Here is a 24,181-nt window from a genome sequence, read left to right as displayed (position 1 = left end):
CCCTACGCGTTCGCGAGAAGCTGGTCGCGTTCGCGAAGGGTAAAAAAAAACCAACACTCCGCGTTCACGACCCAACTATCGTGTTCGCAAAGAAGAAAATCCTACCATGTACCAAAATCCCCATATTGATCGCGAGAAAGGCTTCGCGATCGCGAAGCACATGACACCAGATACAATAGAAGCTCAAGAAACCAGAAATTTTCTAAGTTTAAATGATCCGTAGGCTATCCGAAATTCACCTGAGCCCTCGGGGCTCTAAACCATATATACACACAAGTCTACAAACCTCATACGAACTCGTTCACGCAATAAAAAGACCTAAATAACACCTAGAACTACGAATCGGATACCAAATCAAATGAAATTTTTAATGAAACTTAAGAATTTCTATGTTAACAACCGGACGCCCGAACGTCAAATCACTTCCATTTTGCACCAAATTTTACAGACAACTCATAAATATAGTAATGGACCTATACTAAGTTCTGAAACCAAAATACATACCCGGTATCAACAAAGTCAAACATCGATCAAATTTATGAATTCTTTAAATCTTTAAACTTCAAATTTTTAATAAATTGTGATAACTCGAGCTAGGGACCTCCGAATTGGATTCCGGGCATGCGCCCGAGTCCCAAATCACGATGCGGACCCACCGAAACTGTCAAAATACGGATCCGAATTCGTTTGCTCAAAACACTGACCGAAGTCAATTCAAATAGATTTTTAAGGGACGAATTCACATTTTAATCAATTTTTCACATAAAAGCTTTCTGAAAAAAGGCGCGAAGTGCACATGCAAATTGAGGAAGGCTAAAAGAAGTTATTTGAGGTTTCGAAACACAGAATTAAAATTTGAATTTGAAACTCTAGATGACCTATCGGGTCATCACACAATCGAACTAGTTTTCGTAGGCCTTATTGAGTCAATCTCATAACAGATTCCCCTTAGCAGACTCGTGATAATATCCATTTTCTTTTTCTTTAAATTTTAACAACAACAATAACGATCAAGTAAAATCTCAAAAGTGGAGTCTGGGAGGGTAGTGTGTACGCAGCCTTACCTCTACCCCGAGGGGGTAGAGAGGTTGTTTCCGACAGACCCTCGGCTCTTTCTTTACATTTTAACATGTAATTGCTATCAAGATATTTTATGCCAGTTCAAAACAAACTTGATCATAGACATTGTCGGAAAATAATTAGCTTACTTGAAACCATGAAGCTTCTTATAGACTCTCCATAAAAAGAAGGAAACAAAAATGAGAACAAATCAAGCTCAACCAAATTGTACAAATTTCAAATCACTTATTATGGCTAGCAAATGAAAATTCAGCAGCATTATCTTAGTAGAATTTTAAATAAAACATGGAGGTTAATTCTTTCTAAACTCGTCACTTCCCTGCAAATTAAACCATTGCACAAGCTAGATAATGCTTGTAAATTCTAAGTACATGAAATGTGCTCCACGTTCAGAACATGCTAATGTTTCCTAAAGAATACACGCATATTCATTCAGGACTACATTTTACACCACCAAAGGATGTGGTGAAGTGGATGGGACTGCTCTTCCTTTAACCAGAGATCTCGGGTTCGAGCCTTGGGTATGGAAAAATTCTTGGTAGGGAGCGCTCCCCCCCGAATGGGGCCCTACGCGGCGCGAATCCGGATATAGTCGGGCTCCAATGCGAGTACCGGACACCGGGTGGAAAACCCAAAAAAAAAAAAAGACTATATTTTACTATCAAGAATCACTGCCACCAGCAAAGATTACATCTTTTCTTTACATCAATTATTTTCTCTACCTTATAAATCAATTAAGGACCACAGCACACAATTTGGAACTTCACTTCTCACTGATTTACAAAATTAAAATTAACATAAGAGGTTGATCCTTCCACTAAGCATTTCATCAAACAATATGTGTGCGTACTGTAAACAAAAATAAAAAGAAGGTTTTACTAGTTTTGGCACTATTGGAACTTTTATATTCCTCCGTATGCCTATGTATAAGTCGTGATTTTATTAAAAGACCTTTTATTTTTTTCCCCGTAAATTTGAAATTAAGGGAATAACCTCAATCAACTAAGAAGGACACAGATGATTTTTTTCACCAAGAAAAGTTTGATAATTACTAAGAAGAAGGTTGATTAGCGACTATGAGTTGATAAATGACCAAGAAAAGAGGTTGAATATGAACAATATGTTGATGATCAACTAGAGAGGAGGTCAATTTATTGGTTGTAGGTCGATAACCGACCTTGAAGACGGTTTATAATCCAAAGATGGTCGATTATCAATAATAGGATACAAATGACCAAGAAAGGAGGTTAATTAACAACTACCAATCAATTTTAATTCGAAATAGTAGCAGAAAATAATTTGATATATTTTTTAATTGTTTAATGTCATAAAAGGGTTATTCACCTAATTGAATATTTTTTTCCCATTGAAGACTTAAAAGGGTCACTTAATTAACTACATGCACATGTAAATGATGAGGACAAATTTGTGCTAAAACCTTATACATTTACTCGTTAACAAAAACAATAAATATACACTGCGATACAGAACAACGAAAACACATAGTATATAGAGTAATATATATGTGTTTTAGCTTGTAAAGTTTTAAGCTTCCTTTAGCTCCTCTCCTCTCTTTCTCACGGCCGAAAATGCTCAATCCCTCAATTTGATCATATTTTATGCTATAATAAATACTTAAAAAATAATTTCTTTTAAGGAAAAAAGAAGAAAGAGAAAAAAATGAAAAAAATAATTTTTTTAGAGCTTCCACACGCGGTTTATCAAGTGCAAATTAAAGCAAGTGCCACGTCAGCTCAAAAGATGATAGTATATTAGACTTTTAACAAATACATGTAGTAATAGGACTCCCGCAGAGTATGAGAATACAACTGGTAAAAAGGTAAAACTCTAATGGGATAATTATATATTATCCCTTTTAGTCGGATGATAATAATTCTTATTATTATGCAAAAGCTAAAAGTACGTCGAAGTACTAAAAAATATCCTTTAACTATATTCCTTTATTATCTCCTACTTTAACCATATCAAGTTTAAAATCTAAAATCTTATAGGTAAAGATAAAATACTAGTCGGTAGTGTTTTTAATTTTTAACATTAAAAATTCCCTAGGGGTCCGTTTTTCCCTACGTTCAATTTCTACCACTACTTGACTTCTTCAACATCACAAAACCACAAAAAAAGCACAAAACTCATCTACAATCGGAATCCCCTACACCTACATCCCTCACCTATCATTACTTACCACGTGTCACAATTACTACAAAATTTACTTATAATGACAAAAATACCCTTGTTATTACACGTGTCAAAAACGAATAAGCCAAACGTTAAACCCCCTGCATTTTACTCGTTAAATCCAGTGTGACGCGGAACAGGATAGGACATATATATCCGTTTCAGCTTGTAGGGTTTTAAGCTTCTTTTTAGCTCCTCTCTTCTCTCTTTCTCATAGCCGAAAAACTCAACCCTCTTCTCTTTCATATCTTTTGTTCAGTGAATTTTAGCTGAAAAAAACCCTAATTCGATTATATATAATAGCTAAAATATTCTCGTAAAAAGGCTAGATTTTGATTAATTTTTATGTGAAAAGTGAGAAGAGAGGGGTTTAATGGGTGAGGCTACAGCTACAATGAATCAAATGGAGGAAAATTTGGGTACACAGTTATCTGGGCTTGTCGGGTCGGATCAGGGAACGGATGCGTCGTCGTTGTTTCATCGGAGGATTGAGTTTCATTTGGCGAGAAAGCCGTTTAGTGGGTTTATAAGTAATGATGGGTTTCAGCTGGAAACGCTGAACCCGAACTCAGAGAAAACGGGTAAAGATAACGGGTTGGTTGTTGGGGGCGGGAAAAAGGTCGGTGATGCTCAGATGGAAAGTAATGGGTTGGATCCAGAAGTGAGCTTCGGTATTGCCTTCAGAAAGATTATGAGAATTGTGAGTTTCTCATTACTCTCTGTGTGTGTTATTTGGTTGTGTGTATTTGCTTATAATAGTATTAGGATATATTTCAGTTCCAGTTTATGCGACTCTATTTCCTATGTCAGTTTAAGGGAACACTATTTCCTATATCACATAAATTGAAATGAGGGAGTAATAGAAATCTTGGATTTCGAGATTTGGGTTGTCGTTAATATTTGATACTCGTTTTTGCTTTTCTTTTGTTGTTGTCTTGTTAAGCTTAATTTTTGGGATTCTGAATTTAATTTTGATGTTTAGCTTTAAAAGCCTCATTCCTTCTTTTTCTTGTTTTCTCATTTTTTTCATTTTGGGTTTTTACTAGCTCTGAGTATGTCTGCCATTATTAGTGGTCCTCTGAATTTGCACTATTTTCTTTATTCTTTTTAGGGTAAAGGTCCAAAATAGGGGTGTGCATTCGATTTATCGATTCGATTTTGACCCTTATCGATAATTACTTATCGATTATCGATTTGTACATATGCTTATCGTTATCGTTTCAATAAGGTTTCGATTTTTTCGATTTTGATTTATCGATTTTGGGGGCTTATCGATTCGGTTATCGACTATACCAATAAGAAAATTTGCGGGATTCCACGGAAAGTATATCGCTATAAACGCGCCTAACTAATATGGACAAAAAGAAGCTAAAATAAGACGGACACCATTTATAATATAAAAATTTGTCAACAAGCACATGCAACAAAACTAAAGTAAGGGATCAAATGTATGCCACCAACACTCCAACGGTATAAAAAAAAAAAAACAAAACAAAACACATCATCACGGCTAATTCTGTTTTCCATTAATTTGAACTTCATTCCCTTGATCTTTAAATATGATCATTCCTTAAATGTGGTAGAGGAAATAATAGGGTAAGGGACTTAGGGTAAAGGAAATGGTATAGATTAGGAAAAATAATATTGTAAAGCCGCTTTCAAAATAGTAGCGGAATATATATACATTCTGTATGTTATATTAATCTACACAAATAGGTAATTACTCATTTAACAAGTGTCTACAGTCTAGGGGTGTGCATTCGATTTATCGATTCGATTTTGACCTTTATCGATAATTACTTATCGATTATCGATTTGTACATATGCTTATCGTTATCGTTTCAATAAGGTTTCGATTTTTTCGATTTCGATTTCGATAACAAATAATCGATTCGATTTATCGATAAACCGATTCGAATGCACACTCCTAGGTCCAAATTTGCCATTGTACTATCCTGGTTGCTTGATTTTGCCTTCAGTTACACTTTTGGTCCATTAATACCCATGCCTTTACCTAATATTCGTCGCCATTAATAGAGCTCCAATGTGAAATGGGTGTACTCCATATGTCCAAATTCTTCGAGAATAAGGGTCCAAATTTACCTTCAATTTCTGGCTATGGTTTAAAGTTACCCTCATGGTGGGGTTCCAATAGAAGTCAAGGGCAAAAAACGAGACATTTTTACTAGCGGCTCGGTAATATTAGACCAAAAGTCTAACTGAGGGCAAAGTTGCTCAATTATGGATGGTACATGGGCAAATTTGACCGTTTCTCTTCATTTTAGGTAGTTCAAAATCTGGTTGTTATGTCAACAGCTTGGATTATTGGTGTTTTTGGAAGGATTTTGTCCTTTTTTTCATTATACTTATTTTGATTTCAGTACTAGTTTTTCAAGTACTTTGACATGACTATATTGGCCTCGTTTTGGCACATTATTGTGGTGGCGATATAGTCTAATAGCTCCTTTTTACCTGGAAGATGGCCGGATATGTGAAAAGATTTGGACGGTTGAGATGGAATTTGGATGTGCTTGGCTGGACAAGCTATTGATGTTTTCTCCTTTATAACGCCTTCCATCCAGTATGGCTCAATACCTTTACGGCATCACCTTCCTATGCATAACATTCCGAAGTACATAGGGGACATAGCATTGGCTATTACTAACACTGCTTCACCAATTGTTTTAAGGTTTTGGATTGGACGCCCAATATCCTTTCACATGTTATTGAACCCAATTTTGATAGTACATTCTCACAATCATAAATCTGCATTAAACTCCCCTTGTGAACCCCAAAGAATCAGTTACATGTCCTTGAATTGAGTGTAGATGTCCCACATTCCTTGTAGTTTCTTTTTCACTCTGAAAATTAATGGATGTACTTGTCTTACTATCGTGGCCTAATTAAATATTGAATTATTCGCAATGAACAAAAGAGCCAATTAGCAGAGCAAGTGCGTCAATAAACAATGATGAAAACTTGCATTGAAGGTTGGCAATATCAATAAGCGATTCTCCGTGCCTTTCAAATACTTCTCATTTTGATTATGGCCTCGAACAAATTGCTACATTTATTACATTTACAAAAACTGCTATGGCCTAATTTACGTGATGTTTAATCATGTAATTTTAATACTCAAGTAGCCCAAGATGGTAGCTGATGGTTTGCGAGGAACGTTTAGATTCCTCTTTGTTCTCTGGTGGCTCTTAAGTGGGTTTTGGAATTTGATATTGAGCTTTTCCCGAACCAAATGAACTATTTTATGCTTTACCTTTTCCTCATTTAATTTTTGAGTTGAAAAATCTTGCTGACCAAAGATGCACCTGATGAATCAGCTTTGCACTTGGAGACAATATTTTGTTTATAAGTCTCCATGTTGCTTAATTGTGTGACCCATTGTCTTTGTCACAGGGAGCGGGCTTGCAAAATCTTGGGAATACCTGCTTCCTCAATTCTGTATTACAGTGCCTGACATACACTGAGCCTTTGGCAGCATACTTGGAAAGTGGGAAGCATCAAAATTCCTGTGAGTCACTCTACTGTGTGTGCATGTTTGTTTTTCAGCGGGCTTAGACATCCTGACCTCCTTAGATGAGGAGGCTGTATTACTTTGTATCCAGTGTCTGACTTATCTTTTCAGGAAGATTGTTTGCTGGTAAAATTGCATGTATTTGTGTGCTGTCGGGACCTCTTCTTAGATCTTGGGGCCAGTTGCTGAAATTAATTGGATTTGACTGGATACATGTCATTATTTTATTTAATACCTCGAAGCTTTCTCTTTCACCAGATTAATTTGTACCAAATGCGCTCAAAACAAGTCAACCGGGTTTGTTAAAAATGTCTTACTCTACCTCTTAAAACAGTACTGTAAAATTTAATTGAAACTGGGCAAGAGATGAAGTTCAATGGTGTGTACTGCACGGAAGAAGTTTAAGCTTTGGTTGGAGCAGAGCTGTTGAATAATGTCTTGCAGATGTATATTTTGAGATGCAGAGAGCGTCAGCTTACTTTAAGTAACATTCGTGCTGCTGTCTTTTAACTATATCCACTGCGAAGCCTTGGCTATAACAGACTCATAAACATGTGCATGCTAAGGGCTGTGTGTCTAAACTCTTTTGAAGGATATGGACTTCTTCTGGTCATTCATTCTGGTACTTCGTATGCGAGATGATTGATTGATGAATTGATAGTTGTAAAACAAGAACGGAGTAGTGGTAACTACAAGAACAGTCATTCATGCAGATGATTGATTGATGTATATTTTGAGATGCAGAGAGCCTCAGCTTACTATAAGTAAAATTCATGCTGCTGTCTTTTAACTATTCACTGCCAAGCCTAGTGGCTATTACAGACTCATAAACATGTACATGCTAATAGCTGTGTCTAAATTCATTTGAAGGATATGGACTTTTTCTGGTCATTCATTCTGATACTTGGTATGTGAGATTATTGATTGATTGATAGTTGTAAACAAGAGCGGACTGGTGGTAACTACAATATTATGCAGATAAGCTTTTGCATTTTTTGTGCCTTGTATAGAAATGAATATATGAGCGAGTACGTGATCTGGTTCAGATAATCTAAACTTCGGTTTCTGCAAATCTATTTTTCCTGGAATTCTTAATTTCTTCAGCATATATGTTTTTTAGCTCGTATTTTATTATTCTATGGAAGGTCATTCTGCTGGGTTGGACATATCTAGTTTTACTGGGATCTTCAGCGTATATGTTTGTTAACTTGTGTTTTATTGTTCTATTGAAGGTCGTATGGCTGGGTTTTGTGCTTTATGTGCCATCCAAAAACATGTGAGTCGTGCTTTGCAGGCAACTGGGAAAATACTGGCACCCAAGGATCTTGTGTCAAACTTGCGATGTATCCTTTCGATTCCCTGTAGTGTATTAATTATTTGGTTCTGACTTTCGCTTTTGCTCTGCCAATTTTAAGTTGTTCTTCCTCTGATCATCATTCCCTTTTTCTTCCGATGCTTACTTTACCTCTTTCTTGTTTGTTTTATTCTTTTCTTATTTTTCAAGAAGAGTAGGGCAATTTCAGTCATGTTCATAAGCTTTTTCTTTTGGTTAGTATTTGCTGAATTATCATGTAAGTGTTTCCAATATTTTTCAAAGTCTGGTGGCTCGACTCTTTTTTGTTCTTTTTCCGTTCACACTTTTTTTAGTCGGGAAATTAAAAAAGAGTGCAATAAAGATTTCCTCTCGTCAGAAGGCTGGCAACAGGAATCTTGCTTCTCTATCCTAGAGATTTGTACTCAGTATTCCACACCAGGATATACCTCTTTTTTCCTTCTGTATCCACATTTAAAGGCTTTTAGACATATGACTACCAAAGTTGAATCCTTAATTATGTGTTAGGCATATCCCGGAATTTTCGAAATGCTAGACAGGAGGATGCACATGAATACATGGTGAATCTGCTTGAGTCGATGCATAAATGTTGCTTACCTTCAGGAGTGCCAAGTGAATCTCCCAGTGCTTATGACAAAAGTTTGGTCCATAAGATATTTGGTGGGCGCCTTCGCAGTCAGGTACACCTTCGGTTGCTCTTCTGTTAGTATGCTAGACCTAGTAACTTTTGGGAAGAGTGCAGAAATTTTTTTACTTCCTGTGATTTGTCCGGTTGTCCCAACAAAAAAGAAGCCTTTTGGTGCTGTATGTGTGGATATTTCCTTGATTTCTCTTCCAACAGTTTTTCGACTCCTTTTCCAATTGTATCTTTCCGAATGATCTGCAGGTGCAGTGCATGCAGTGTAACTTTTGCTCCGACAAGTTTGATCCGTTTCTGGATTTAAGTCTTGAAATTTTAAAGGCAGATTCGCTACAGAGAGCACTTCAGCATTTCACTGCCCGAGAGCTATTAGATGGTGGTCAGAGGCAGTACCAATGTCAGCAGTGCAAACAGAAAGTGAAGGCTACCAAGCGGCTAACAATTGACAAGGCACCTCATGTCCTAACCATCCACTTGAAGCGATTTGGTTCACATGTCCCTGGGCAAAAGATCGATAAAAAGATTCACTATGGGCCTACTTTAGACTTGAAGCATTTTGTATCTGATACCTATGTAAGTGTTAGTTTTTCCATGCAGTCAGGAACACCTTTACCTTCGTTGTTTCAGATCTAATATTTGTCATGTCAACATGATCTTTTCATATATTTTGTGGTTTGATTGATCTCCAAATAAGCAAATTAGCAGCATATAAAGTGGGACGATGAATTGATGTGAATGTTCCGGCAAGTTGGTTTAGGATGAATATGAACCTTCCACAATTATTATTTCAAAGCCAAGGGATCATTGCATTGTATGTCGAGTAGTTGAGAAGGTGTTTTCTCATCAGCATTGCTGATACTCTTGTGGGATGGTAGTTGTTTAAGTCTTGACCGATGAACCGTTTTTCTGACATAACAAATAGTGGAAGCAATTCGAGTAGGCTGAATTGTGATTTATGGTGCTTGCTTTACTTCCTTTTCTCCTGTTTGTCACATGTGCGATACTTTTTGGTATTTCATTTATATCTTGAATTCCTTGTATTTTTGGGAACTCATGGTTCCCCCTAATTTTGCAGGGTGGTGAATCGAAGTACACTCTGTATGGTGTGCTGGTTCATGCAGGTTGGAGCACCCATTCTGGTCATTATTATTGCTTTGTTCGCACTTCAAGTGGAAATTGGTACTCCCTTGATGACAATCAGGTATTTACATTTTGTTTTCTGTCTTTTCTCCAGGGCATGGGACTACTCATTCAGTGTTCATTACTTTTAGTATTCACTTATTAATCTAGAAAGTTCATTGTGAAACCATGTTAAAGTTTTGGTTTCTTCTTCCCTTTATGGTAGTATATAGTCCTTACCAGTTACAGCTAGCATAAGGCAACAATGACACTAAAGTATGATCTCCAAATAAACTGTCCACGTAACTCTTGAGTTCAACTCTTTGGCTTTCAAATGTTTCAGCACTTCATGATGTTTCTTTTTGTAGTCTTTTAAAAACTTAAGCAAATGGTTTGTCGTAATGTATTTTGTCTGTCGTAAAGAATAGCTTCTGAATATTTCTACTCTTCTATGTACTTTATAGGTGGTTCAAGTTAGTGAGAGAAAGGTGTTGGAGCAGAAGGCATACATGTTGTTCTATGTTCGGGATAGGAAATCTCCTGTGCCTAAGAAGTCTGTGGATGTTGCCCGCAATGACAATGTGACTACTAATGGCATAGGAAACAAAATATACTCTAATCACAGCCAGAGATTTAAGGATACTGTTCAAAATGGAATTCATGTGAAGAATGTGGATTCCTTTTCTGGTGCAAAAGATCAAAGGGAGACATTAAGTTCCGAAGTTTCAAAGGAAACTTCGACAAAGGGTCTGGCACCCCCAAAGGTTAATGGTGTAGTAACTAATGGATCCTCTTCTCTAGGAGGGGCTGTACAGCAAGAAAAGTCGAAAGTGCAAGAAACAGGTGAAAGAGCAAACGAGTCATCTGTTGTAGACACAAGGGGTAGACCATGCTTGCTTAAAGCTAATCCAACTGCTCCAGTCTCCAATGGAATTCATAGACTTGAAAACAAGGTGGAGACAAGATGCGAAGACTCTAATGCACTACTTAATGGCAATGTCAAGGAGTTAACCTGCTCTGCTGCAATACCATTTAGCTCTAGCACCGTAAACAATGACAAAGATCGTCTCCACAAACAAGAAGAGTGCAGCAAGGGAAACACCAACTCTCGAGTGGTAATATAGATGGATTTTTTTCTGATTGTTGTGCTATGCTCCTCTCTTTTGTCATCTCTTCCTGCTTACATGTGGTCTTCCGGAATTTTCTTTGGTTCTCTTTACTGCGGTTGTGGGGGATGGGTTACTGTTGCAATATTGTGCATTGCAATCAAGCACAGCCCTACTGCTCTAATAAAAATTAGAACTTATTTAGTTGGGCTTAAAATACAATGATGATAACAAACTAGGAAAAGAAACAGAACTTTTCTTTATCTTCTGTTTATTGATAAATATCCTTTCAGGTGAAAGACATCTCCAATGGTAGTTTTGGTGATTCAGCTGTTAATAATGATGTTGGACAGAGAAAAACAGGTGCGAAATCCTCCGGAGCACTGAGCCAACCAACTGTGGCTAGCTCGACCGAAAAGGAAGCTATTGACAAGGCCTGCTTGAAAGCCAAAAAGAAGTCTTTCAAGAGTCGTGTTACCAAGATGCATCTCAGCTTTATGATCTTAGATCCAGCCTTAGGACTGCACAGGAAGAAGAAACACAAACGAATGAAACATAAAATTGGAAAGAAAAAGCGCTGCGATGCCAGTTCCTTGAATGAGAATAATGTCTCCTCTGATCTTGGGCCATCTACATCCGAGCTATCCCATACTTTGGTCTCTTCTCCAATGCATTCTGAAAGAAAGAGAAAGAAGTCAAAAGTTGGTTCCAATGAGAAACCTTATAGTTTAGATACGAAAACTGCTGGACACAATGGTGATCTGCTGAGGAGTACAGTTGATGATGTGAGGGTTTTGAACAATGGCACTGTATTAGCAAATGACAAGCAACCACAAAAAAGTTCCAGCTCGGCATCAGTAGGAAACCAAGGTAGTAACAATAAACAGTCCACAGATGCTAAAGAGACCAAAGGAGTTACAACACAGAAAGGTCTGGTGAACATGCTTACCAGGGGTTTAGAGTCAAGTGGTGAGTACTTATCTGCAAGTTCATGCTGCTTTGTGATTTTATTCCTTCTATTGAAGCTTTAAATAGTCTTTGAGCTTTGCTGTTATCAGTTCAAGTATAGCTGCTTATCTTATTTGATTGTCGCAGTTGCTCGTTGGGATGACGTAGAAGTTCCTTCCTTGAATGGTGTTGAAGCACAGAACGGAAATTGTGTCAGCATTGGGTACATTGGGGATGAATGGTGAGATTTCCTACCTGTAATATGGACATACATGCTTGTGTTTAAAGATCATAGAATGTAGCCCTAAAATGCAGCTCAGCCCTCTCCCCCCAAACGTCCCCCTTATTTTTCCTTGTTATTGATGTAGATAATATTATTCGTACTACTTTTGACACCCACCTATATATTATCAGGGATGAGGAATATGATAGAGGGAAGAGGAAGAAGGTTAGGAACTCCAAAATTGAATTTGGTGGACCAAACCCTTTCCAAGAAATTGCAAGCAAAAAGGCAAAGGTAAAGAAAGCAAGTCTTGGGCGATCTAGCTCTGCAAACCAGCCTTTCAGGATATTATAATGAATCTGGACTACGTATTTTGACTTTAACCAATCGAGAAACACAACTCGAGTTCCACAGGAGTGTCACTGAGATGGTAACGGTTGCATCCCCAGGCCCCAGCTTGGTCCATATTAGCTTTGGCTGCTAAGCGTATTTTTAGCCTACTATTAGAAGGCTTGAGCAAGTGATGTGTCTTCTTTCTTCTTTATCTTGTTCTTCACCAGTGTTTTGCCATCAGTTTTGTTTTGTGAGGTCTTGAGAAAGAATGTACCAGTGTGTGGACATTGTGGATCATGAGTCATGACTCATTAATGAATAACATTCTGGCTTGAAAATGTTTTACCTGTGTTCTACCTGTTTGGCCATAAATATTTAAATGTTAAAATTTTTGTTAGAGGAATATTTCAACTGAGATAAAGGTTTCACTCAAATCAGGTGTTTTCTAAAGGAAATTTGTGTTCAACACAATTATATCTTTAAAAAATTTCAACTGTAATTTCAAATGATTGAAGGGAGTCTTGGCGCAACTTGTAAAGTTGATGCCATGGTGGGTTGGAGCCGTGCAGAAATGCAGGGTAAGGACATTCTTGCGGTCCGGCTCTTCCTCGGATTCTGCGTATACCGGTAGCTTAGTGCGCCGGATTTTTTTTTTTTTTTTTTTAAATTTCAAATGCTTTCCTTTTTTTTTTTCTTCTTAAATTTCATACTTGGTGTCAGAGAGTGCATTGTTTTGAAGATACCAATATACCATCATGTCAGGTTTCCTTAATTTGGCTCAATGTTTATGGTGTCCATTTTTGGTGTGACATTGCTACTCTTCAGATTAATTCATTCTTTGAATAGAACTTTCTATTCAGATAAAAACTTACATCTAATTTTGTTCCTAGTTGATGTCACTACGGTGAAGCTCCTCTATCATTGGGAAACATGTGAGATGGTTTATGATAACTCAAGTGAATTTTACATCGACAAAACATAGAAGAGATATTGAGTATATAATTTAAAGTCTTAGATTTCAATGACGCGTTTTAAAGCCATGTGAATTTGGGCTCGAAACGAACAATATCATCAGTGGGCTGGATTGTTACATGATCTGTCCTTGAGCTCGACTCATTTCTTTAGAAGTCTTATTACAAGACCTAATTAAATGAAGCAAAGGCATTTTTAATGAATTGTATTTGGGTTGTTTTTCTCTATTATGATCTAATGAGAGAAGCCATAAAAGAATAGATGTTAGACTATTCTGTGGTATAGCAAATTAAAATCCAAGTTCATTTCTTAGACAGTTTGCCCTTTGTAGACATTGGATATTATTCTTTTTACTCACATTATTAGAATGAGAGGAAAATGCAAAACTATGTAAACTTGAAATAATGAGGTTCAAATAGGTGCCTCGAATGAGGAGAAATAATCTCCTCATTATATTTACTCCCTCCGCCTCATATTATGAATCGCGTTTCTCTTTTACACGCCTCTTAAGAAATATTAATTAGAAAAAGGGCTGGACTATTCTATTCTTTTTTATGTCTTAAGATATAATTTCTCTTCATTAATATTTATTCTATTTATGTATTATCTCCATCTTCAAAAACAATTATTACTAAGGGTAAAAAAGGAAAAAAATATCAATTTTGTCTTGAACTTATAAAATGACAAATAAATTGAGACAACTATTTTTAGTAACCACGACTGTTAATATGTGATGGAGGGAGTAACACATAACGTATATTTCATTTGACTGCAACTTTGCATCATCTTATAAATAATTTTCGCACAAGTTATGTGGAGATTGATGTATTTTTTATGCTAGGTATAAGGTGGAGCAAAAATACTGACGATATTTCCTTCATTATTAATTACCGTATAATGACTCTTTCATTATTAATTGCGCATAACTAACTTTTTTATTATTAATTCCTACATTATTAATCCCTACATAACTTGCCTTCGAACCAAATGATTAATGTTGAAGTAATTAATTTAAAATCATAATAAAACCCTATATTTATGGAAGTAAAAGCCATTTTTTCCTATAAGAAAGAGCCATTTGACTCAGTTTGCGCAAAATATCATTTCAAATGTCATTCCTATTTCATTATCAAGATTTCCAAACAAAACATAAGTTTTTAAACGAGAAAAACCAAAGATTCATGGATAAATAGAAAAAGGTCATCTGTTTAATTTTCTAACAACAATAATATATCCAGTGTATTATATAAGTGGAGTTTGGGAAAGATAGTGTATATGCAGACCCTACCCATATCTTTTGCGATAGAAAAGTTATTTCCGATAGACCATCGGCTCAAGATAAGCATAATCACAACAATAAAGAGAAAGAAATAAAGTAATGAAAATTATGAAAAAGAAACAATAATAACAAGGAGATTGACTAAATCCTTTAACATTTGTTTAAAAGCCTTCATAAAATCTAAAGAAGAAAATCCAAATATCAAGTATATAAATTTCCAAAAAAGGTTCATAGGAAATTAGGAATTTCAAACCGCCATCCAATAATCCAGACCATTCTCCCCCCTATCCCCCTTAACCCCCCCCCCCCCCCCAACGTCTTGGTAAATAAGCCAACTTTTTAATGTATAATAATATTCCAGCTTAAAAAGTAATTAGGTTTTGGCTTGCACAAGGCTCGAACTCTTTCAAATTTGGTATCAAATGTGCTTTCCATAACATTTTCTCCTTATAATTTTTTATTTATCTCAATAGATAATATCACAAAATGTAAACTCCATCATGTCTTACACATTATGTGATAAGGCAGCAGTTCGGTACACAAAGTATCTAACATTCACGCGGTGTCCGAAGAGGACTGCACCCAAGGGGTATGATGTAGGCAACCTACCTTGATTCAAACATTAATGGCGGATCCCATGACTCGAATTCGTCACTTATAGGTCATACCGTGACAATTTTACTGTTGCTCCAAAACTCCCTATCAAATCATATACATTGTATGTTATTTTAGAAAATCATATGTTACTTTCTAAGTAACTACATTTCATTTCAATCTCAACTATTCATGAAAATGAATAAAAATATTTTTGCTAATTTATTTCTTTCTTTCTCTAGCTTTCTAAATTTTATTAGAAATTGCTGCGGCCGACCTCTTTATAGAAGCATTTTGCAAATATTTTCATTTTGAGCTTTTCTCTCCACAAAAAGGAAAAGAAAAGGAGGCACAAATATATTCCATGTTACTTTGAAATTAGATTACTATCCCCCCCCCCCCCCCCCTAAAAAAAAAAAAAAAAAAACAACAACAAGAGAGTTGCTGATTATTTTGAGGTCAAAATACTCAAATATATGTATAATAATTAAGAGTACTCTCAAGTTAAAATCCCTTCTATATTTCTTGTGTAACATAATTTTTCAAACGGAAAAGGGTCAAATATATTCCTTGATTATCAAAAATTATTTAAACTTAACCTTCGTTATACTTTTTGGTCATTTCGAACCCGACTGTTATACTATAAAATGAATTTACCCTAATTTTTTACGGAAAGCCACATGTCAGCTCTTTATTAAAAGACCCCACCCACTTCTCTGCAAAATTTCTTTCTTCTTCGATTGGTGAGTGATTTCTCCAAGATTTCTATTAAAAGAAAGTCAAATTTTTAGCAGAATCTCCATTAGAAAAGACTCAATTAACTTTGAATAACTACATTAAGGGAAAAACTATGAGACATACAACCATGACATTAATTGACCAAATTAATTTTCTAAGCTGCTAACATAATTACTAGATTTAATTCATAGAACCACTCACAAAGGTAAACGTACTTAATAACAGTCTAGCCCTAGTCACCTCCAAGGGTCATGGATCTTGTGGTGGGATGAATAGTATCTCTTTGCCGAGGTCTCGGATTCGGGCCACGCAAATTAATTTTTTTTTTGGAACTTTTACCTCCAATAGCAAAGTTTAACACCTTATTTATTTTAAATAAATATCATTTAAAAAAATTATATTATATAGATACCTTTTAAGGTTTATAGCAAAATATTTAATTTTGGTTATCTCCTAGCCCTAAGCCACTAAATACGCTAATCAGTTACACTATTTTCTTTCTCTCTCTACTTTGATACATCCCATTCTCTTCTCCCCATCCCATTGAAATTTCTCAGTGTAAATAAAATCCCATACTTCCTCTCATGCTTTGTTCCCCAACATACCAGATCCCCCGCCACCATTAACACCTAAATTGACCCACCTCTGCCATCTACCACCACGGATTCCCTCTTGGACCTGTCACCTCTTCCCACTTCCACCACCAAGGTCCGCCTTTTATGCAGCTACGGTGATTGCAAGTAAACATCCACATCAACTAGAAGATATTATTCACGATTCAGAAGGGAGTCGGTTCCAGGCTTGTCTAGCCCAAGTATCTTTTTCTTCATAAAAATTAGCAATCAAAAGACAAGGCCTCAATCGAAGTGGAAGACGATATAGTAGACCGGATACTAGGTGGATTATTTCGTTGCTCGACGGATTCGCCGGAAATTAGGGCTTGTTCTTGAACAAAGACGACAGAGTTTGGGGCTGAGCAACTTGGTTTTCTATTAATATATTTCAATCTATTTTCAATGGATCACAATGTATTTTCATGTATTTCATTGTATTCATTGTCTTTTTTTTCATTGTAATTCAATGTATCTCGTTGTATTCCATGTATTTCATTGTATTCACTGTCTTTTTATTTTGTTATTGTATTTCAATGTATGCCGTTGTATTATATGTATTTCATTATATTCACTGTCTCGCTATATGTCATGAATGTATTCATATGTTTTTTTTAATTAATATAATTTATGTATTCAGATGTATTATATAATTTCTCTGAAGATTGCTATATTTTTGGGGTATTTTTTGGTTGAGAATCTTCTTTATAACTGAAAATACAAAATTTGTGTGTTATAATTGAGTTTGTTGAGTTATATTAGGAGTCTATTATGTTAATTGATTCACTTTCCGTTTTAAAAATAGTGTAATCCCCTATTTCACGCCGTGAATACAGTCAATTACAGTTGAATACAATAATCTGTCCAGCTGTAATCCCATGTTTCAGTCCATGAATACAGTCGAATACACTAGAATACAACAACTGATTAGCTGGACTTCCCAGATTCACACCTATTTTTGCTACTGTATTCATGAATACAATAGCTTAAATACATCAAATACATCTTATAACCACACAAAAGGTATTTATAATCCGAATATAGCAAATGGTATCTATAGATAGCTAATTACTACCAAAAGATAGTGCTTTATGAAAATTTCTCATTTTTTTTTTATATGTAGGAAGCACTTTGAGCTGTAACAAGCGTTATGTAGTGCGAACTCGAATTAGTTTGGATAGTTGTTACATATCTTTTCATAATATATCGCGTTGTATTGTATTATATTGAACTGTATCGTTTGATGATCACAATGTTTGGATAAATTGTGTCGTTTGCCATTTTTTCATGATGTCACGTGCCAGCAATATGAAGAATAAACTTGTAGTATTACAAAGAAAATTATGGTACATAGTAGAATTATTGTATAAAAATGTAGGATAAAGGATTATTTAATAATAATAAAGAGCAAGATAAGAGAAAAGATAAGGTTACGACGCGATCATACCAAATTGGTCGTTACATAAAGTGGCACTTTTCGTCGTTACGTAACGACGGATTCAACGATACGATACAATAAAATTTAAGTAGCAATCAAAACAAACATTGTATTTAAAGTAACAATACGATACAATATAATATGTAATAACTATCCAAACAAGTGGGAAACAAAAACAGTATACGTATTATTACTCCGACTTGTATACATGTATACTGTTTTCCAACAAATCAAATAATGTTTGTTTTGATTGCTACTTAATGTAAGTGTATTAATTTCAACATATTATTCTAGTCAAAAACTTATTTAATGTCAGTGTGCAAAAAGTAATTGCAAAATAATAGTATGTTGTATATTATTACTCCCACTGAATTAATTGCTTGATAAAATTGTATTGATGGAAATTGCATGGAAAGTGAATAGACAAACGGCGGTGTGAAGTATAAGTAATGCTGGCAAGATCATGTGACATAATGTGTATGGAAAAAAAAAAAAAGTGAATAATTATGGAGAGAAATAGTAATTATTTATGTTTGTGGGGACTGAACAAGCAAATAATAAAAATATGTATTTGATTGATTTTTTCATACTCATCCTTCCCTTCAATCAATGCAAATCATTAAACTCCCCCCACTTGTTTTTCCTGTCGGTGTTGGCGTGCTCCCATTTGATCAAACCTACCCCCCCCCCCTCCCCACACACACCCACCCCACAAACCCTACCCCATCCATCCCACCTCTTATTTTTTTGTTTCTCACCCCGTGTTCGATACCCATATTGGAGCCCGACAATATCCGGATTCGCACCAGGTAGGGCCCTATTCGAGGGAAAGTGCTCCCACCCAAGGATTTTTTCATACCAGGGCTCGAACCCGAGACCTTTGATTAAGGGAGGAGCAGCCCCATCCGCTGCACCACATCCTTTTGGTGGTACCCCACCTCTTATTTTTCTCCCACGAGAATTGGAGAGTGAAGCCGATTTTTTTCCTATAACGGAGACAAGAAGAATGTACCAAGGATTCGACGGAACTCATAACTTCGATCAAAAAATAAATTAAAATATATATACACGTATGTGTTATATTGGGTTCGACAGAACTCACAACTTCGATGACGAAATATAAGTTCTTTTGTATTAGAAGGAAGTATTAATACTTTAAGCATAATAGAGGAAAAGATAATGAAACGCTAATAAGTTTTCTTATTTGGATTTTCTAATTCTACTTATTAGGGACTCTTCCAATTAATAGTAGGTTACTAATACTCTTCATCGTACTACAAAAATTATTTTTTTAAGAAGGGTCACTCATATTAGCTTAAAGAGAAAAAGAAAAAAAATCATTTTCAGTACTAACTACCAATTATGAAAACAGCTAGTCAACATTTACAGGAGAGATTTGTGGAATAATTAGGGTTATGGGGTCCACTAAACTAAATTAATCTAAGACTAAATATGGAGATTAAAATAGGTCCAAAATTGTTGATATGAACTTGAACCTATGATGTTTGCACAACAGAGATTAATAACAAAATCACAATCCTAACTTAATGATGTGACATATATGCCATAAATTTAGCCATTTTGTCCTAATAGGCCCACAAAGTTAATGACTTTAATTAAGTGGTCCCCTTTAGCCCACTATGTGAAAAAGATTACTGTTGAATTTGAGGTAAAAAGAGAGCACTATTCGCATATTCATAGTACATGAAAAAGATTTGGAAAAGTGAGGGTCTTAAATGATTGTGGTGTCCGAATAAGTTTGCATCTATCTCGATTATTCAATTGGGTACTTGCTATCCTCAATCGGGTTATCGCCCTATCTAAGCAACTTTCCCCTCAGCATAGGTTACTGGATAATTCCGACCACCATAACAATGTAATTTACAGAGTGGGGTCTAGGAGGAGTAGAGTATACGCAGATCTTACCCTTCACTTGTTGCGCCCTGACCTAAGTCCTCACGTCCGCTTTTCTCCGCCTGCAACCCAATAAGTTGGCAAAGCCAACACAAGATTAGGGTTGTCCCCTCATTCTATGCTGACCCGATCCGGGCTGGTGGAGATGTTGTTTTGGATAGACCCCCAGCTCAAGGTAAAAGTAAAAGAGAAACAGACACAATAAGTAGTACTAACAAATAAAAACAACAAGATAGGTGACAGAATAATCGAAGTGAAAGAACCAACATATAGCAAAAGAAATCTATGGAGAAGAAGGTATAAATAAACGAGACTAATATTAATGCTACCGGCATGTAAAGATAACACTCCTGCCTAAACCCCCGACCACTAAAACTTAGACAAATAAAAAGAATTCACCTATAGTTTTTTTATTTTTACCGTGATTTGAATTTTAAGTGGGCGTTTGGACAATAGTATTTGAATTGTGTTCGGACATGAATATAATTTTGGGATGTTTTTGAATTTTTGTGAGTGGTTTGAAGTGAAAATTTGAAAAACAGCCCATTGGAGCTTTTCAAATTTTTGAAAATTCCAAAATTCATCTTCAAGTGAAAATTGAAAATTTTATGGACAAACACTATTTTCGAAAAAAATGAATTTTTTTGAAAACAAGTGAAATTTTGTATGGCCAAACGGCCCCTAATGTTCGTGGCTTGCACTGTTTTATGACCAATGAGCCACACCTTTGGATAAACTATAAAGTGGGGGATATTTTCTTTTTGTCACCAAAGTCAATAAAAGTACACTTCTTAACCCTTTTATCTTCTCATTGTCTCTTTTTGAAAAAGAAAAAAAAAAAGGAAACATTTTTCTACCTTTCATTTTATAATTTATAACAAAAAAGAACAAAAGAAGTAGAAGAAAGTATACTTCATGTTCACACTATAAGAAGTATTTTTTTGTTTGTTTAAATTTAAGGGGCTGTTTGGTTTGAAGACAAATTATATTGGGTTTAATTATCCCAATATAATTAAGGGGTATATTGTATTAATTCTGGGATTGTCATTTTACTGCTTTATCCTGGGATAACTATTCTATTTAATCAAAGGATAACTTATCCCAGGATTAGCAATCAAACAAAAGATAAGATGGTACTAAATTATTTTTGCTTATCCATCGTACCAAACGACCCCAAAAAATATCTAATTTTGCTTTTTGTAAATCAGTTGTAAGATTTCACACGATGATAAATTCGTCATATAAAACTATTTTTTTTATTTACAAGCTATGAACATTTTATTAATGAAATATTTAATTACATAGAATAAAGTGGATATTTGACAGCTTCATATTTAACATTATATAACCTGTAAAGGAGAAAAAAATATACTTAAACAGCATCTTATTGTAGTAATCCAGTAGTTATATTCCGTATATAATCTGTCTGAATATTCCATAAAACCCAATTATTATGGCATTAAAAAGAAACTACTACATTATAAATATTTGATAAGCACGCGTTTTAGTGTCACGATCCGGATTTCCCACCCTCGTGAGTCGTGATGGCGCCTACTAATGGGAGCTAGGCAAGCCAAATTTATTTATTTGTCCATTAATAATCTAGTCCATTTTAACAATTTACGACAATAATACCAAAGCAACAAAATTCAATAATAACCGGAAGTCTCAACATTTTATAAAAACTGAATAGAAATGCGGAAAAGTTCAACAAAATCCTCTACCCAAGACTGGTGTCACTGTACTCACGAACTGCTAAGATTACTACATACAAATGTCTGAATGAGAACATAAGCTGTTTGTCTCGAATACAATGAGATAACAGATAAAAATAAAGGATAGAGGAGACGCCGGGCCTGCGGACGCCTGCAAGGCTACCTCGCGTCTCGCTGAAATGAAGCCTGCTCCCACACTACTGCTACTGCTGCTCGAAACCTGGATCTGTGCAAAATAGCACAGAGTGTAGTATCAGCACAACCGACCCCATGTGCTGGTAAGTGTCTAGCCTAACCCCGGCGAAGTAGTGACGAGGCTAGACTGGACTACCACATAAACCTGTGCAATTATGTATATACAGCGGAATCGAAATACAAGACAAGTAAAACAATATGGGAGGGGAAGCATGTTGTGGGGAGATAACAGTTTCAAGTATAAATTGACTAATACAAAGGGAAGGCACAACACATACAACAATAAGGAACGGAGATCAACAAGTGCACGGCATCACCCTTCGTGCTTTTACTCTCATCCTCACCAAGCAATAATATAAACAAACGTGCACGGCATCACCCTTTGTATTTTTACTCTCATTCCTCACATGTAATCAATAGAATAGGCACGGAATGGCACATCGTGCGGCACGACATCACCCTTCGTGCTTTACTCTCTTTTCCTCACAATAAGCAAATAATGCACGGCATCACCCTTCGTGCTTTACACTCTTTCCTCAAAAGAAACAAACAATGCACGGCATCACCCTTCGTACTTTAACACTCTTCCTCACCCAATCAACAATCACAAACAAGGGCAAGGGAATAATAAAATAATAATGAACATCCCGACAAGGGTACACAAACAAACAATTAAAAACCCGGCAAGGGTACAACATCAGTAACCAACAACGTCCCGGCAAGGGAATAAATCATTAACTCTTCACTTCCTTTCACTTTCATCTCATAGTTCACATTATCACTTGAGCCAATGCTCCAATGAGTTACTTATCTCATATACCTTCACAATTTGTATTTCAACCCGAGTCAATGCTCCACGAAGTTCAAAGATCACAATTTCTTTCACAAGATCTTTTGCAACATATAGAAGTCATCAATTAAGCATGGAAGGCATAACAACAACCAAACTATTCGCAAAATAAGGACTCACGGTCATGCTAGACACCAATGTATAGATACTCGTCACCGTGCCTATACATCGTACTCGACAATTAACAAGTACAATTAAGACTCAACTCCTATTCCCTTAAGCTAGGGTTAAACCAAACACTTACCTCGATGCCTTGAACTCAACTCAAGCCTCAACTATGGCTTTACCCCATAATTCCACCTCCAATCTGCTCGAATCTAGTCACAAATTACTTAATTGCTTTAATAAACATTAAATGAATCAATTTGAATGCATAAAAATGAGTTTCCCAAAGTTTTTCCCAAAAATTCCAAAATCGCCCCCGGGCCCACGTGGTCAAAACCCGAGGTTCGAACAAAAACCCGGTTACCCATTCCCCACGAACTCAAATATGTAAGTTGTTTTGAAATCGGACCTCAAATTGAGGTCCAAATCCCCAATTTTTAGAAAACCTAGGTTCTACCAAAACCCCCAATTTCACCCATGAAAATCTTTGATTTTAAGTGGAAAACATGTTAAATGATGCTAATGAATGAAAAACTGAGTAAAAATTAACTTACAAATGATTTAGAAAGAACGAGTTCTTGAAAAATCGCCTAAGGAGTTGAGTTTGAAAAAAGGTGAAAATGAACTAAAAATAGACTAAGTATAAAAATTGCTGGGCTACAGATATGGGAATTGCGACTGGGTTCGCATTTGCGAACCCTGCAGGCTTGGGAAATGCGAAAGGAAATTCGCATTTGCGAACTCTAGGAAATCTGGGCTTGTTCGCATTTGCGAACATTAGTCGCATTTGCGACCTCCAGCCATCTGGGCACACTTCGCAATTGCGAAGGAGGACCTCGCATTTGCGAGCCAAGGCAGGCCTGGGCTGGATTCGCATTTGCGAGTTCGCATTTGCGAACCAGGCTTCGCAATTGCGAAGCCTGCAGGCCTGTTCATACCAGCAGCAATTTCTGAGATTTCTAAGGTCAAAATGCAACTCGACACCTATCCAAAACTCACCCGAGCCCTCGGAGCTCCAAACCAAACATACACACAACCTCAAAAATATCTTACGGACTTATTCGTGCGAGCAAATCGCCAAAATAACATCATATACATCGGATCAAGCCTCAAAACTCATGATTTCTTCAAAATTTTCATAAAACATCAATTTCCATTTTAAGTCCGAAACACGTCAAACGACGTCCGTTTTCAACCAACTTTACAGAAAGCGCTTAAACCATATATAAGACTTGTACCGGGCACCGGAACCAAAATATGAGC

At 36.0% G+C, this 24,181-nt stretch overlaps 1 protein-coding gene across 2 annotated transcripts; it reads left to right on the top strand.

Annotated features, from left to right (window-relative positions):
- Positions 1 to 3,448: 3,448 nt before the first annotated feature.
- Positions 3,449 to 12,854, top strand: LOC109241684 (ubiquitin carboxyl-terminal hydrolase 23). Of its 2 annotated transcripts, none has more exons than XM_019408450.1 (10): positions 3,449 to 3,976; positions 6,688 to 6,802; positions 8,038 to 8,148; positions 8,646 to 8,818; positions 9,025 to 9,351; positions 9,854 to 9,979; positions 10,362 to 11,012; positions 11,357 to 11,972; positions 12,099 to 12,192; positions 12,366 to 12,854. In XM_019408450.1, the coding sequence occupies exons 1-10, from the start codon at positions 3,650 to 3,652 to the stop codon at positions 12,526 to 12,528; spliced, it is 2,703 nt and encodes a 900-aa protein (XP_019263995.1). In that variant the 5' UTR covers positions 3,449 to 3,649; the 3' UTR covers positions 12,529 to 12,854. The 2 variants fall into 2 exon arrangements, with proteins under 2 accessions (XP_019263995.1, XP_019263994.1); XM_019408449.1 differs by having other exon boundaries at positions 11,297 to 11,972.
- Positions 12,855 to 24,181: the final 11,327 nt, after the last annotated feature.

Source organism: Nicotiana attenuata, unplaced genomic scaffold (genome assembly GCF_001879085.1).
Source record: "Nicotiana attenuata strain UT unplaced genomic scaffold, NIATTr2, whole genome shotgun sequence".
In the NCBI taxonomy this organism is placed as follows: Eukaryota; Viridiplantae; Streptophyta; class Magnoliopsida; order Solanales; family Solanaceae; genus Nicotiana; species Nicotiana attenuata.
Note: the sequence above shows the minus strand (reverse complement) of the source record. Positions and strands in the feature narration are given on the sequence as shown.